This window comes from Rhodotorula toruloides (genome assembly GCF_000320785.1).
Source record: "Rhodotorula toruloides NP11 unplaced genomic scaffold Scaffold1, whole genome shotgun sequence".
In the NCBI taxonomy this organism is placed as follows: Eukaryota; Fungi; Basidiomycota; class Microbotryomycetes; order Sporidiobolales; family Sporidiobolaceae; genus Rhodotorula; species Rhodotorula toruloides.
The window spans coordinates 812,839-827,975 of NW_015622961.1; the positions used below are offsets into that span (position 1 = coordinate 812,839).

General features: G+C 62.6%; 8 protein-coding genes across 8 annotated transcripts in view; 3 read left to right on the forward strand and 5 right to left on the reverse strand.

Annotated features, from left to right (window-relative positions):
- Positions 1-2,704, forward strand: part of RHTO_00334 (ubiquitin carboxyl-terminal hydrolase 12/46) — a gene marked incomplete at both ends in the record, with an annotated part of 3,462 nt that extends 758 nt beyond the window's left edge. Inside the window, 4 exons of the mRNA XM_016414018.1 lie at positions 1-391; positions 454-554; positions 611-771; positions 832-2,704. The exon at positions 1-391 is cut by the window's left edge and continues 358 nt beyond it. Of these exons, the coding sequence (XP_016277025.1) occupies positions 1-391; positions 454-554; positions 611-771; positions 832-2,704 (2,526 nt within the window). The remainder of the gene's footprint in view (positions 392-453; positions 555-610; positions 772-831) is intronic.
- A 257-nt stretch (positions 2,705-2,961) lies between these two features.
- On the reverse strand, positions 2,962-4,467 carry RHTO_00335 (fungal specific transcription factor; the record flags this gene model as incomplete). Its single annotated transcript, XM_016414019.1, has 5 exons — positions 2,962-3,856; positions 3,916-4,006; positions 4,068-4,095; positions 4,161-4,176; positions 4,325-4,467. The coding sequence occupies 5 exons, from the start codon at positions 4,465-4,467 to the stop codon at positions 2,962-2,964; spliced, it is 1,173 nt and encodes a 390-aa protein (XP_016277026.1).
- Positions 4,468-4,908: 441 nt separating this feature from the next.
- RHTO_00336 (uncharacterized protein) lies at positions 4,909-5,941 on the forward strand (the record flags this gene model as incomplete). The annotated part of the gene is made up of 2 exons (XM_016414020.1): position 4,909; positions 4,968-5,941. Coding segments are annotated over 2 exons (975 nt in total).
- A 648-nt stretch (positions 5,942-6,589) lies between these two features.
- Positions 6,590-8,131, reverse strand: RHTO_00337 (SHO1 osmosensor; the record flags this gene model as incomplete). Its single annotated transcript, XM_016414021.1, has 9 exons — positions 6,590-6,738; positions 6,801-7,176; positions 7,235-7,307; positions 7,368-7,417; positions 7,483-7,562; positions 7,685-7,732; positions 7,816-7,836; positions 7,914-7,984; positions 8,100-8,131. The coding sequence occupies 9 exons, from the start codon at positions 8,129-8,131 to the stop codon at positions 6,590-6,592; spliced, it is 900 nt and encodes a 299-aa protein (XP_016277028.1).
- A 540-nt stretch (positions 8,132-8,671) lies between these two features.
- Positions 8,672-11,298, reverse strand: RHTO_00338 (DNA/RNA helicase, DEAD/DEAH box type; the record flags this gene model as incomplete). Its single annotated transcript, XM_016414022.1, has 9 exons — positions 8,672-9,166; positions 9,230-9,418; positions 9,474-9,613; positions 9,672-10,150; positions 10,203-10,418; positions 10,474-10,818; positions 10,876-10,994; positions 11,059-11,155; positions 11,219-11,298. The coding sequence occupies 9 exons, from the start codon at positions 11,296-11,298 to the stop codon at positions 8,672-8,674; spliced, it is 2,160 nt and encodes a 719-aa protein (XP_016277029.1).
- A 537-nt stretch (positions 11,299-11,835) lies between these two features.
- Positions 11,836-13,072, forward strand: RHTO_00339 (RTA-like protein; the record flags this gene model as incomplete). Its single annotated transcript, XM_016414023.1, has 5 exons — positions 11,836-12,144; positions 12,203-12,409; positions 12,468-12,661; positions 12,713-12,793; positions 12,856-13,072. 5 exons carry the CDS (start codon positions 11,836-11,838, stop codon positions 13,070-13,072), a joined length of 1,008 nt encoding a protein of 335 aa, XP_016277030.1.
- Positions 13,073-13,359: 287 nt separating this feature from the next.
- On the reverse strand, positions 13,360-14,508 carry RHTO_00340 (GCN5-related N-acetyltransferase; the record flags this gene model as incomplete). Its single annotated transcript, XM_016414024.1, has 2 exons — positions 13,360-14,212; positions 14,276-14,508. The coding sequence occupies 2 exons, from the start codon at positions 14,506-14,508 to the stop codon at positions 13,360-13,362; spliced, it is 1,086 nt and encodes a 361-aa protein (XP_016277031.1).
- Positions 14,509-15,071: 563 nt separating this feature from the next.
- Positions 15,072-15,137, reverse strand: part of RHTO_00341 (uncharacterized protein) — a gene marked incomplete at both ends in the record, with an annotated part of 1,283 nt that continues 1,217 nt past the window's right edge. Inside the window, one exon of the mRNA XM_016414025.1 lies at positions 15,072-15,131. Coding sequence (XP_016277032.1) covers positions 15,072-15,131 — 60 coding nt within the window. The remainder of the gene's footprint in view (positions 15,132-15,137) is intronic.

A 15,137-nucleotide genomic window follows, 5' to 3' on the forward strand; every position in this document is an offset into this window, starting at 1 on the left:
CGAGGGACTCTATTCAGCGCGAGTCGGCGGAAGAACTCGCTTTCGAGCGGGACGAACGACGCAGCCGGCCCTCTTAGCCCCTCAGATCCGTCCTCCTCTCCAGCAGCATTCCCTTCCACCCTCCCTACCATCGCCCAGAGCACGCCGACCTCCGAAACGACCCTCCTCTCGACCCTCCACGACCTCTTCCGCGCCATCTCGACTCAGCCAAAGACGCTCGGGTCCGTCGCGCCCGAAGCGTTCATCAACCAGCTCAAACGCGACAACGAGTTCTTCCGAAGTACGCTGCATCAGGACGCGCATGAGCTGCTGAACTTCCTCATCAACTCGATTGCCGAGGTGCTCGAGAAGGAGGAGCGGAAGCGGGCCGAAGACGAGGGTCGGCCACCGAGTGCGTGTCTTGCTCTTCGAACGCTGCGTATCGGTCAGATGGCTCATTGTTGCGCCCTGCAGGCATCGTCGGCACCGGCTTCGAGGCGCATGCGAAGACCTGGGTTCACTCGCTTTTCGAAGGCACCTTGACGAACGAGACGCGCTGCTTGACCTGCGAGACGGTGAGCGAGCCTCTCTCTCTCTGACCCTGTGCGCCGCTGACGAGTCGACCTCGCAGGTCACGTCGCGCGACGAGTCCTTCCTCGACCTCTCCATCGACATCGAGCAGAACACTTCGGTCACGGCATGCTTGCGGCAGTTCAGCGCATCAGAGATGCTGTGTCAGCGGAATAAGTTCTCGTGCGACCGGTGTTGCGGCTTGCAGGAGGCGGAGCGGCGGTGCGTGACCTCCCAGCTTCAAGTGCGACGCGGGTTCGCTGACTCTGCTCGCGCTCGCAGAATGAAGATTAAGAAGCTTCCGAACGTGCTTGCGCTGCATTTGAAGCGCTTCAAGTACGAAGAGTCGCTGCAGCGGCACGTCAAGCTCACCTACCGCGTCGTCTTCCCCTTCGAGCTCCGCCTCTTCAACACCGCCGACAACGTCTCGAACCCCGACCGACTGTACGAGCTGTGGGCTATCGTCGTCCACATTGGTGTCGGCCCTCATCACGGTCATTACATCGCCATCGTCAAGTCGGGCAAGCGGTGGATCGTGTTCGACGACAACAATGTCTACCCGATCGAGCAGAACGACATCTCGCGGTACTTTGGCGACACGCCAGGCCAAGGAAGCGGTTACATTCTCTTCTACCAGGCGACTGACCTCGACTGGACCGGTCTCGATATGCCCATACCGCGAACTCCCTCGGTTGCAGGGACCGCCGTCTCGCGGGATCGCGCTCAGACGACGAGCACGATCTCGACAGGCGGTCCTGGTGCATCTGCTACCGATGAAGGCGTCCCTCCCGTCCCGCCTCTCCCGCCAGCATCGATCAACACCGCTTCTCCGCCAAACGGCACCCTCCCTCTCCCAAACGTCCCGTCGCCTTCTGCAGTTCCTCCTGCGCTCATCGACCCAATGGGTGCAATCGGCGTCACCGACGTCGTTACTTCCCCTTCGCCTCCTGCCGCATCGCAATCTCCCTCAACCTCCATCGCGCCTGCCCTCTCGAACGGCTACCCCGCACCTCCGCCTCAACAACGCAAGGCGAGCGTCGCCTCGCTTTCCGGCAGCTCGGCTGGGACGCCCGAGATTCCCGAGAAGAAGGAGGGAGGAGGATGGTCGACGCTTCGCGGCAAGTTCAGTCGGAGCAAGTCGCAGGCGTCCGGCGTGAATGGCAAGGAGCGACGGATGTCGATGTCTTCGGCAGGCACGCCGAGCGTCGGCGCAACGACTGCGCTTCCGTCCATCCCCTCCTCGAACGGTGCAGGTGCTGGCGACAACGCCGTTCCGTCTGGCGCGGTCGCGTCCGTCGACTTTGCCGCCACGGACTCGTCGTCGAGCGGCTCGCCGCCAGCCAATACCGCCGAATCATCGCCGCAGGTGAACGGTAGCAGCACAGTACCTGCTGCTCCGGCCAGTGAGGATGGCTGCGCTTCCGCACACTCAGGAGTAGCGAACGCCTCGGCAGCCGCCACGCCCGCGCAGCCAGCCTGGATAGCCCGTCGCCGCGACTCGCGCAACTCGTTCGGCACGCCAGACGGTACTCGTCCGACCTACCTACCCGGCTCATCCGCCTCGTCGACCTCTGCGTCGCTTTCTTCGTCAGGCGTTCTTCCTTCGCCCACTCCGCTGCCAGCTGCGGCAGCATCCGCGACACCACCCGTACCCTCCACCTCCTTCGGCAGCAAGACGCTTGGCTTCCTCTCTCGCAACCGGACCGAGAAGCAGCGTCCCGCATCGTCGCACGCACCTCTCCAGAACGGTATCGGGCTCGGACTCGGTCCAGCAGGAATGGCGGACGGCACGGCGTCAGGGAAGACTCGGTTGTCGTCAGCGCCAGCAGGAGGCGACACGTCCGCAGCTGCGTCGAAGCGGCCTGCGACAGCTTCGGCAGCCGTATCGTCGTCCAATACACCGGCTTCGCGAGCGCAGGACGCCGCGAACTCGTCACCCTCCGATTCGGGCGCTCCGACGAACGGCCAGTCGACACCTGCGCCTGCAGCGCCGACTTTGACGCGCAAGGAGCTCGAGAAGCGGTTGAAGGAGGAGCAGAAGGCGCGCGAGCGGGAGGCGAAGGATCGCGCGAAGGCGGAGAAGGAGCGGTTGAAGCAGGAGAAGGAGGATGCGAAGCGCCAGGACAAGCTGCGGAGGAAGTTGAGCGTGCGATAGAACCGGTTGGACGGGACAGAGGTGTCTCTATCATGTCGCGCTCTGTCGACCCTTGTTGATTATTCGAGTCTCTCTCCTCTCTCCCTCTCTCTCGCCCTTGCAGCGCTGTATACTAGCAGGGCACCACTTGCGACTCTGAGCAACGAATGTATTGACTCATGAAGCTCTATGACCGCAAGAGGAGTATATCGACGACAAGAAAAGCGGGAGAGGGCGATAACTACGAAAGGCGATACGTATAGAAGCTGTCCGCGCCGTCAAGGGGAGATAATCTCAATACTGGAGCTCGAGTCGGAGCTCGAACGACGGTAGGGGTGGTAGCGCGCCTGCTGCGGTTTCCTGAAGACGGAGGGAAAGCTGTTGGGCGCTCCCATCCACGAGGCGGAGCGGATGGCAGTCGCAGGGAAGTGGAAGAGCAGGCTGTCGTGCGGCCTGCCGGTGAGGTCGATAGGCGGGAGAGGCGGCGGACCTTGGCTGAAGTCGATTGTAGTCATTGGCGGAGGAGGGCGCGGAAGAGGGCGGTGGAGCGGGAGACGCTTGACGGGCTCGTCAGGGGAGTAGGTGGCGTAGGCGGAGGCGGGGATGTGGATGACGGTCGGCTGGCCGTTGCCGTTCGTCTTTGAAGGCACGACAACGGTTGTAGGCCTGTCGCGATCCGGAACGACAACAGTTGCAGGCTTCTTGCGAGGGACGTCCGGGGCAGGAGGTGGAGGACGAGCGGCGGCGGGCGGGCGAGCTTTGGGTTGGCTGGAAGCGAGGATAGGGAGAGGCGCGACCTTCGGCGCAAGAGGCGAGTTGGCCACGAGAAGTGCGACTCTGGGCGTGGGAGGGGACTTGGAACGAGCGGCAGGCTCAGCCCTCGCCGCTGTCGCCGCGCGTGTCCTGCCTGCCAGAGGGGGCGAGTCGGGAGCGCCCGGCGCCTTTGTCGCAGGCAGCAAGCCCGTCGGAAGAGCGGGGAGGGTCGAACGGTTCAGCCCAGCCGGGATGTAGAGTCCAGGGTTCTTCTTCTTGTCCTCGTCAACAAACTGCATCGCCTTGAAGTACAGGTCGTTGAGCTGGTCCGCATCGAGGTGAAGGCGGAAGGCGAGCGCTTCGACCTTGCCGAGCAAGCCGCCCATCTCCTCCTTTGCGGCACGGACGGCGTCTTCGCGGCTGTTGCATCGTCGCGAGTCAGAATACTATCAAGCGGTCACAGGAAGAGGCAAACGTACGCAGTCTTCTCCGCCTCAATGGATTCGAGCTTCGCAGAACGCGTCTCGGGATCGACTCCATCGTACGTGCAAGTACGCTTGCGGAAGACGCCTGTGGGCCGACGAACGATTAGCACTCGACAGCCGTTTGCACAAAAAGCTGAGTGACGCACAGCCGGAGCAAGGAAGCTGAAGGTCGCACTGCGGGCGGAGGGAAGGCGTGGTCAGCAAGCGGCCGATCGCCCCTAGGTCCTCCGGCGACTCACGCTGATCTTGCGATAGCTGTGGGCGTACACCATGGCAGAAGGAGAGACCGGGCGGAGAGAGGGTGGGGAAAGAGGAGTCGCAGTGGCGGAGACGGGGAAACGAGGCGAAGGAGGACGAGGGTCAGCTGGGACGGGCTGTAGGCGAAGGAGACGGACGAACGCACCGGCAGTGGTCGCACACGGTCGCCTTGGACTTGCCCTTCGCGTGGGCAACCTTGGGCGGAGACGCGGAAGAGGCGCTGGTCTTGCTCGAATGCTTGCCGCGCCTGGCGGACTGTTCGGGGTCGGGGGACTGGTCGAGGGTCATCGAATCAGACTACACAAGCAGCGCAAGAGCCCTTCAAGCGGTGGGATGATGGAGAAGAAGCGGAGAGAGCGAGAGGAGAGGAGGGACCTCCTTTGCGCGGCCCAAGCGAGCGTGACAACGGTCGGGGTCCGCGCTGACGTCTGGACTGCGTTTCCACGCGCGTTATCGCTTGCTCGTGGGGCACAGCAAGCCAGTCTGACCAGTGCAGTAAGCTCCTCGAGCGTCTCCGTCTGCGAGCGAGCGAAGGGGCGTAGAAGCGCGCCACGATAGCGCGGGAAGCTCAGAGCGCTTGCGAGAGCTGTTGTAGCTTCATTGGAGAGCATGGCAAGCAATTAGCGGAACTCTGCCGAGCCAGCTGTGAGCATCGAAAGCTGAGGACCAAGTCGCGAGAGGGTCTCGCGGGTCTCCTCTTCACGGCGACGTCTCGACGCACCCGCAGACAGTGAGTGCGCTCAGAACAGCTTCTAAGAACCCGCAACTGACCCTGCTACGCTCTGCAGTGTCGCTCGTCCGCCCCGCCGCGCGTGCGCTCGCCTCGACTTCATCACAAAGTTGCGGTGCTCGCTCCCTCGCCCGCGCTTTCTCGACCTCGCGGGCTGTCTGCGATGACACGGACAGGGGCAGGCGCGCAGACGCAATCGGCGGGATTCGCGCACGCCCCATCTCGCTGAAGAAGGCCGCCGAGGCAGCCGGGTCGACCGATATGCTCATCGCGCAGGCTCTCGAGCGGACGTCGCGGCCGCCGGCTGGTGCGGCAGAACGACGACCAGGTGCTGGAGCAGGAGCAGGAGCGGGGCAAGCGCCGCGAGCACCGGGAATGCATCGCGAGGAGTTGCAGCGTTTGCTGGCGGAGCGCAAGGCCGCTGCCGCGCGAGGGATCAAGGAATCGGCGTTGCGCGGTCCAGGAGCAGGTGGACCAGGAGGGCCTCGGTTCGGTGGACCTCGGCCAGGAGGACCAGGCGGACCAGGCGGTGCGCGGTTTGGCGGGCCTCGTCGAGGTGGACAAGGAGCAGGTGCAGGACCTGGAGGTGCGCCGAACCCGTACGCGCCGGTCCGTCGTCCGCCCAGGAAGTCCTTCAAGCCCCGGTTCGAGCGCGTCGTCTCGGAGTACAAGCCGCCCTGGACGAAGGAGGAGTTGACGCCCCGCAAGCCGCCCGCGACGGTCGACACTCCCAAACTCCAGCTCGACGCTCTCGTCGCCGCCAACACCTACGTCCGGAACAGCATCGCCGAGCAGATCTGCAAGGAGGTCAAGCTCAAGCCGTTCTCGTCGAACCCGAAGGAGCGCGCGGCGGCGGAGAAGATCTTCCAGGGCGATTACTCGCAGTTCCTCGTCCGGGCGCCGGGCAAGGACAAGGACGGCAAAGATGAGGTATTGGCACGGGCGATGGAGGCCCTCCTGCACAACCCGACCGTCTCGTTCGCGCGCAGGCAGGAGTTTGTCGACAAAATGCGCGAGTCGATGCCGCAATAGACGTTGTTCTCCCTCTCTCTCGTTATGCAACTCGCAGGATATTCTCACTCTTGGTCGCCCCATCGGCACATCCTGCTGCCGTGAGGAGCGAAGTCGCTTCGTCCCCTCCGCCTCGCTTCAACAACACCCCTATCGCTGCTCCCCATCGCTCCGCCACCAAGTTGCTCAAGCGTCGAGAGTGCCGTTTACGATGTAGGGCTTGGAGGAGGTACCGAGCCGGGAAGGGGAGGGAAGGTCGGAGGAACCCGTGCGAAGTGAGCGAGTCGCAGGAAGCGAGAGGATGTGCGGGATGAGGAAGAGGCGCAGGTCTTGTAGCATAGCGAGGCGAGGTTGCGGGATGCACGCCGGAAGAGAAGTGAACGAGTGAACGCGTGTTACACACAGCGAGCGAGCGAGAGGAATAGCACAGGCGCTCCAGAACGATGTGTAGGCGTGTGCAACGAAAGACGCGAGAGGAAGAGAGAGAGAAAAGAGAGGAGAGAGCAGATGGACGGAAGGATACAAGACTGATTCGATGACGATGGCTGAGGGGTATCTTGATGAGAAGAGGGGACGGTAGATCCGAGGTAAAGAAGGAAGGTGATTAAGGCTTTGCTCGTGCGAAGCGAAGCGGGTCGGAAGGAGAAAGACTAGTGGAAGAGGCGGCGCTTAGAGGAGCGAGAGGTAGTTGGAGGGGACGATGCCCTTGGTCCCGTCCGTTTTGCGCGCTTGCCACCACTTGCCCGAGTTGTCGAGGATGTCGAGGATCTCGCCCTTGGCGAACGAGATCTCGTTGGGGTCGTCGGGGGAGGCCGAGTCTACGCGCGAGACCAGTCAGCTCCACCGCGCATCTGGAGAAGGCGATAATGTGTGAACGTACAAGAGTAAAGCGCGCGAGCCTTGAGCACCGGCGCCTGGTACTCTGGCGCACCCTCACCCATCAAGCTCGGCGCGGTCCCAGCCGGACTGTTGCCCTCGACCTGCAGATCATGCACGCTGACGCTCGCCGGCCCCTGCGTTCCCGCAACGCTCGCCGCACCACCCTTCGAGATGCCCTGGTACGATTGGTACGAGACTCCTCCGGCGGGGCCGGACATGCCTAGCGTCGAGCCGCCGGCGCGGGAGGACGGGCCGCGACGGTGCGAGGGGAAGTTGGAGGAGGAGGAGCGGGAGGAGAAGTGCATGGAGGAACCGATGTCGAAGAAGGAGGCGAACCAGGCGTCGTCCGAGGAGGTGAAGTAGAGGATCCAGAGGATCTGCGCGCAGCAATTGGTGAGCTTCGGCAGCGAGGCGGGGGAGGTGGTGAGCACTCACATCGACCATGGCGACGAGCAGCCAGCCGGCGCCAATGGCGAGCTGGTAGGACGAGTCCTGGAAGATGCCAAGGCTGCGCAACAAGAAGTCAGCCTCGTCCTCGAATCGTTTGGAACGTCCGAGCGGGACTCGCTTGACACCGATGACAGCCATGACGAGAGCGACAGCGAGGAAGATCGAGAGCTGCGATGCGAACGAAGCGACACATGAGCGCGAGTGCGGAGGCTGGGAGAGACGGAAGGACGCACCTGGAAGCGGTTCGCGCCGACATTGTCGGTCGCAAGCGTCACGAAGACGCCAATGTTGAGGAAGAGCTGGAGGAAGATGCCTGTGGAGCGGGAGCGCAGGACCAACACGAAGAGCGGAGGAGTGAACAGAATAGCCGTTAGCTCGCTTGTTCTGCCGCCGCCGCGCGCACGCATGCCGTAACAGGATGTAACGAGAACGCACCGAACCAAGGCACTCCGACAGCAGATCCCTTTCCATCAGACGACTGGTCTGTAGACGAGCAAGCCTCCTCCGGCGTCAGTTCCGACATCGCCTACAGGCACTCGGTTCCCTGTCCGCGAATTCCCACGCACACTTTGACTCTAGCACGATCTCTGCGGGGCGGAACGAACGCGCAAGTCAGTGCCGGCGAGGCGAGATAGGGTCGCCGAGCGCGAAAGGCGGGACTCACGTCCGATGAAGGCGGCAAAGAAGCCGGCGGTCGCGACGAGCAGCGTGAGCATGAAGCCCGGGTGCGAGAGCCTGTGTGTGTGTGCGTCCATTCCGCGTCAGCGATCTCATCTCCAAGACAAGACAAAGAGTCCCAGCCGGCGATGCATTCCGGGCGGCGACAACGGCACCGAGCAGGTGGACGCACACTGGACGGAGGTCGAAGCCAGTGCGAGGCATGGCTAGTGTGGTGTCTGGGCTGGCTGGTGCGGTGTGTGAGGTGTGGGCGACTTTTCGGAGCACTCGAGGGCGGTAGGGGCGAGGAGGGGACGAGGCTGGCTCGTTCGTTCGCGGGTGGGTGAGGGGGTCAAAGGAGTGACTGCTAGAGTTGGACTTGGGCGATGGAGAGCAAAGCGTGCGGCAGGGAGCGCTGGAGAGTGAGCGAGAGCAGGACGAAGGCGAGAGGCGAGCGAGGAGAAAGGCTCGACCAGCGACGACCGCATCAGGCAACTCCACCAACGAGGGCGCTCGTGGCAAGGCAGCGCAATTGAGCATACACAGCGAGGCAGCTCGCATCGGGCCGTGCCATCGCGAGACGCGCAAGCCGGCGCCGTTCCTCCTCCTCGACCGAGAGACGCTTCGCACTTCGCTACTTGCGCGCTGATGGGTCGCGCATACTGCACACGGTGCGCAACGTCGAATGCGAGCAGAAGGCGTCAAAGGAGGCCGGACCGAGCAAGCGAGGACGGCGAACGAGGCGTTGTCATTTCCTCGAAGGCCTCAATCCAACCCCTCAAACGCTACACCCGCCAGTCCACCGCTGCCAGCCTGCGCGACGCCCTTCTCGCTCTTGCCACCCCGCGCAGCAGCCATCTTCTTCTCCCTCTTGGCCCGCGCGAGCTCCTCCTTCCAGTCCTCCGCCTCGCTCTCGCCCCCGTCGCCCGCCGCTCCATCGCCCTCGACAGCCGCATACCGCTGCGCCGCCTGCGCCGCATACTTCGCCTTGGCCTTTGCGACCCTCTTCGCCCGCCTCGCAGCCTTCTTCGCCTCCGCATCCTCCTTCGCACTCCACGCGCGGTTCTTGTCCTTGTTCTCGCCCTTCTTGTGCCGCTTCGCTTCAGGTTCGTCGCACTCACCGTCGACGGCGGAAGCGGCGTTCGACTCGGCCAACGCACGCTTGCGCGATTCCTGCTCGAGACGCTTCTCCTGCTGCACCTTGAGCTCCGCCTTGCGCTGCTTCTCCCGCACCTTGTCCGCGTACGCATAGGAGTCCCACTGCGGTTGTCCAAGCATCGTCAGATCCAGGCCTCGCTGCGAAGGGGAGACACATCGACGCACATCGACCTCGACATCCTCCCACCTCTCCCTAATCTCCTTCTCCTTGCCCTTCAACTCCGCCACCTTCGGCATGCGCAAGAGCGCAAACGATTGCGCGAGTCCAACGAGGTCGAGGTCTTGCAGCCGGAAGAGGTACGAGGCTTCGTGTTTCGAGTAGGAGCGGATGGACGAGACGAAAGCTTTGATGCCCTGCGCGATGACGACTCGTTAGCTGTGCGGGGATAGAGAGGAGGAGTAGACGCACACGGTCGTGCAAGTCCCGGTCTTTCAGGATCACCTGGCGCATCTCGTCCCGCACCGCCGCTGCCTCCTGCTCGAGCGTCGAGTCGCCCTGCGAAGGGTACTCGAATCGCTGTAGCGGGATCTTGCGAATGTTGAGGAAGTCTGCGACCGCGTCATCAATAACGAGGCGGAGAAGAAAGAGAGAGTAAGCGCAGCGCACCGACATATCCCTCCTCCCGCCCCTTGTTGAGCAACACCACCGCCTTCCCGCTCCTCCCCGCCCTGGCGGTCCGCCCAACCCTATGCCCAAACGCCCGCGGATCAACAGGCGGATCAACCTGTACGACGACATCCACGTCGGGGAGGTCGAGTCCGCGCGCTGCGACGTCTGTGCAGAGGAGGACGCCGGGAGTGGTAGGTGGGAGGGCGGTGAAGGCTGTGTAGGTTGATGAGCGACGAGTGGGAGATTGCTGGCCGTGCAGTGAGTGGAGGGAGAAGCCGGATTCGGAGAGGGAAGGGAGCGCCGAGAGCGCTTTGAAGAAGTAGTCGACCGCGGCGCAGGTGGAGAAGTAGACGATGAACTTGCGGGCGCCGGATGCATCGTCAGAGTCGGAGGAGGGAAAGGCTTCTTGTCGGAGGATGCGGAAGAGCATGGCGATCCGCTCGGAGGGCGAGCAGACGACATAGCCGTTTTGCAGCCTGTGCAGCAAGCGTCAGCGAGAGCTGGTCAGACCAGGACGTCGCAACGCACAGTGTAGGAATGTTCCGCCCGTCCTGACCCTCCGCCTTGCCCTTGCCAACCTTCGACTCGACCTTGACAACCACTCGAACCGGATTCCGCAAGCCGACACGAACAAGCTGCCCGAGCGCGTCCGACATGGTGGCCGAGAAGAGTCCTGTCCGCCGTTGCTTCGGAAAGTGGTCGAGAAGGCGGGTCAGAGTTGGAGTGAAGCCGAGGTCGAGCAATCTGTGAACGGCATTGTGAGCGGCGAAGGAAGAAACGACTGCCGAGCTGGACTTACCGGTCCGCCTCGTCCATCACGAGCACCTCGAGAGATTTGGTGTCTCCAACGCCGTTTCCCGATCCTCGCCGTCCCGAAGCGCTGTTCCCCTTCTTGCTCATCGCGACACTGCTGCTCCCCAGCAAGAACTCCTCGAGCCGTCCAGGCGTTCCAACCAGGATGTCCGCGCCCGTCTCGAAAAACTGCTTCTTGTCATCTTGGAGCGAGTTGCCGCCGATCAGAAGGAGGGCTGGAGCGAGAGGCGGAGTCGAAGGAGGAGACGTCGATGTCGAGGGTTCGGAGGAAGGCTGAGGCTGAGCGGCGATGAAGTGGCTGAAGACGGAGTGAATCTGGATGGTGAGTTCGCTGTAATGACGAGTTTGTCAGCTCATCTGGCTCGTGAGAACGACTTGAAGGACCCACCGAGTCGGCGCAATCACGATAGCCCCGATTTCCCGCTTCCCCAGCGGTTTACCTCGCCTGAGCAGCTTCTCCAGCACGGGGATGACGAACGCGAGAGTCTTGCCGGAACCAGTAACAGCCTGCACGATGTAAATGGGTCAGCTTCGCCTCATCAGTCTGAGAGAGTAGCTCGAGCTCGCTCACCTCCACAACGACGTCCTTGTGCTGCATGAAGAGCGGGATCGTGCTCGCCTGGACCGGATACATCTGCTCGAAGCCCATGTCCCTAACCACGTCCGCCCTGCGCGCGCGACCACTCCATCAGCGAACTTTCGAAGAGGCGATGCAGGCGAACAGGACGCACACCCAGGGAGTGAGCGGCGGATTGACCTTGGACCATGGTCCGGCGCTCGGAGGCGCAGCAGCGAGTCTGTCCACAGCCATTCCCAGCTCAGCCAGTCGAACGGTGCGAAGTGAGGAAGGCGAACCTTCCTTTCGTCCGCTTACTTCACGCTCTCGCCTCCTGGCAGGCGTTTGGACGGCTGGTATGATGGAGGCTGGTCATAATGCCGTGCGGTGACCCGCTTGAGCATTGGGCGTCGGAGGCGACCTTCTCCCCCTCCGCTTCTCACCTTTCCTTCCTCTCTCGTACTGCGGCCCAGCGCCGGTGCGCTGCCGCCGGCCGGATGAGGACCGTAGCATTGCACCGACTCCGGTCTTGGCGCCCGTAACGCCTGGCGTGGCGGTGACCTCGCACCTCGCGCCTCACGCACCTCGCTGGTTCAGCCCTCGCTACTTCCGAAGACTAACGAAAATCTCAAGATCCCTCGCTCTCCTGCTTGCTCCTTGTCTCCTCACGCGTGCCTCCTCCTGATCTTCTCGCGCAACACCGGCGAATCACCCCCGCCTCAACGATAGTTCACTTCACCTCCGCACTTCCAGATGCCTCATCTTCGAGCCACCCTCCTCCGCTTAACCGCGATGGTTGCCCTCGCCGGTTGCGCCCTCGCCGATGGTACCGTCAACACGGCCGTCACCGCCGACGGCGAGCGCATCATCGCCGGCTACCTCCCCTCGGTCCCTCTCAGCGTAGTCGGCCTCGCCTTCTTCGGCCTGTCAACCGCCGTTCTATGGACCCACTTCTTCAGATCGACACACGCGCGTTACATGCTCACGCTTGCCATTGGGATGTTGTGCATGACGCTAGGCTTCGTCTTCCGGATCCTTTACCACAGCAATCCCTCGACGTTGGGCATGTACATCTTGCAGACGATGTTCATTCTACTCTCGGTAAGTCTTGTCTTTCACCTCGACGAACCTTGAGGCTGACCGAACCTTTCCTCGACAGCCCTGCGCCTTCCTCGCCATGGACTACCAGCTCCTCGGACGACTCGCGCGAGCGCTGGGCGACGAGGCGACTGAGGCCCTCTTCATCCGCCCGACACGCATCAGCAAGCTCTTCATCACGTCGGACGTCATTACGTTCTTCCTCCAAGCGTCGGGAGGAGGCATGTCGGCCGGCGACAGCGACGGTATGCGCAAATTGGGACCCAAGGTGCGCCCCGCCTTTGCCGGGCTCCTGCACGATTCGTTAACATGAAGACACTCTCCAGATCGCACTCGTCGGCCTCATCCTTCAGCTCGTCTCGTTCGGCATCTTCACCCTCCTCCTCCTCGTCTGGGGCTTGCGCGTTCGGAAGCGCCTCCCTCGCCCAATCCCTCGCTTCCGTTTCAGCGCCTACAGCGTCTTTTCGAAGGAGCCCGTTGAGGACTGGCGCCCGCTTTTCTGGGTCATGTGCTTGACTTGGTGCGTTTCCAGCGTCTGCTTCCATCACAGAGGCTGACTCTCGTCTCGCAGCGTCGGCATCATCGTCCGTTCGGCTTTCCGCATCGTCGAGTACGCTGAAGGGTACTACGGGTACCTCGCGACGCACGAAAGGTGAGCCTTCCCGCTCCTCTCGCTTCACGCCCATCCGAGCTGATCTTCTCGCTTCGCCACAGCTACTTCTACCTCCTCGACGCCCTCCCCCTCTGGCTCGCCATGTCGCTCTACTGCTACTTCTACCCCGCGCGCTTCATCGACGGCGCGAGGTCGCACTCGCTCGCCGCAGTCAGCAGCTCGAGCTCTGATGGCGCGCATGCGTACTTGCAGAGGCCTTACGACGTCGTCGAGAAGGGCTCGCCTGGGGTGTACAGGATGAACCAGTTTAGGTCGTAGACGAAAGACGGCAGGACGTCGGCGGATAGATATGGACGCTCTTTCTTCGGGACCCCTTCTTCCTCCTCTTCTCACACGTGCATACCCTTCTCCTCTACTCAAGCCATTGTCAACACTCACTTCCCTCCATGCGTTCTCGGCTTCCCTACATGTCCTACTCCTCACCATTTTGGCTTGCGAACGTGGACCTTCGCAACTTGACCCTGTATCTTGCGGCCATTCGCCAGATGGGAGAGCGGAAAAGTACCGCGCACACGAGTCTAAAAAGGCCTGTCAATCGTCTGCTGCTACCAATGCCCCGCCTCTACGCCCTCGAGATTCCTGGTACACCAGCGCTCCTCCTCCTCCCTGAAGCCAACCTTCCCATACGCCCTCCTCGCCGCCGCATTCTCCGGCTCCGCAAAAAGACACACCTCGACCTTCCTCCCCCAGCGCGTCTCCCCATCCTCGATTTCTACCGGCGGGAGGTTGTCCAAGTTGAGCGGGAGGGGATCCGCGGTGAGCAGGTGAGAGCGCGTAACGTGCGAGACCATACGCTGGGCTATTGATTGTCCGCGGTGCGAGGGGGCAACGTAGACCATCCGAATGGCGACCGTGCGAGGCGTCGCTCGACCCGTCGCGAGAAACGCGACTGGCGCGACCGCTGCTGCCAGGTCATCCGCACCGACTGATGGAGCGCGGTAGAGCCAGAAGGTATTGTGGCGCTGCTTTGCCTTCACATGTGAGATGGCGGCTGCTTCCTCGAGTCGAGGCGAGTCGGGGTGGTTGCCGTAGAAATCGCTGAGGAGGTTGGCGAGCGCGGCGAGGTCGCCTTGAGGCATGGAGTGGACGTCTACGCGTTGGAAAGTGTGTGAGGGAGGGAAGGAAATGGGCGGAGGGGCGGAGCGAGTCGAGCAAGGGATCAAGGGAGGAGCCGTCGCGGGTTTCGCAGGATGAGGCCAGCGGGACAAGAATTCGTCGATGAGGACGATCGGACCGGTGATGCTTCGGAGCAGGGAAGGGTTGGTGGAGAAAGGCGCGAGAGTGAGGAGGTGTTGGACGAGGAGGGGGACGAGAGGAAGGGCGAGAGTCGGGATTTGTGAGGGCGGGACGGGCGAGACGAGCTTGCAGATGCTCCAGTCAAGTTTGGTGAACAGGAGGCTGCGTCACAGACAGTCGGCACGAGCGGGGACAGGCAGGAAGGAGAGTCTGTTGAAGACGAACCGCAACTCGTTTCCCTCCCAGACCGACACAAGCAGCTTCGTGTGCTGGTCCGGTCTCTCGTTCGCGTCGCCCTCGTCCTCCTCCGCATGAGCTGACCGCGAATCGTCCTGCGCGTCGTCCACAACGCAGCCGAGCAAGAGGTTGGTGTTGCTCGCGTCGGCGCCTGGGACGGCGGCGATCGCGCGAAGCAGGTCGAGCGACGTCGAGTGCACGACGATACGATGAGCAGTCATGTCGGCGCAAAGGGTCGGTCCAACCGGAGGGGGAGACGGAAGAGGAGGATAAGAAGTGCCAGCGGGAGAAGCGAGGAAGGACAAGCGGCGAGCTGTTGAGTCGGTGCTCACAGAGCTCTGCAGAGTCAACAGAAGCCTGTCTGCCCAATCAGGAGATCGTCGAGCGAGAGTGACCGCGCGGGACGAGGGAGAGAAGTGACTCCTTCACTCTCGAGCGACGAGGTTCACCCTGTCTGCAGGTTTCGCTTTGTTTCGCACTGCAAACGTGTCACAGTATCGCACCTCTGCGCGCGACTCGGCGAGCGAGCCAGCGTCGTCTCTTTCCTCCTCAGAAATCACACTTCGTGCGTCAAACCGCCTGTGGACAGCTGCAGAGCACGCCAAGCTGACCTGTCCAACACCCACAGTCACAACACACCTCAGGCTGCTTCCAAGCGAGGGCCCAAACCCACGAGGAGAGGGCACTCGTCCAACCTGGGGTCTTTTCCTGCAGAAGCAGAGCCACCAAGGGCAGTTTAATCGCCCAGTGTCGGGCTACAAGTTGCACCACCTACACTGCGGTTTCATAGCGAGCCCACACGCCCTTCCCCTCGTCCTCGCCGTCCTCGACCTCGCATCTTTTCCTCGAC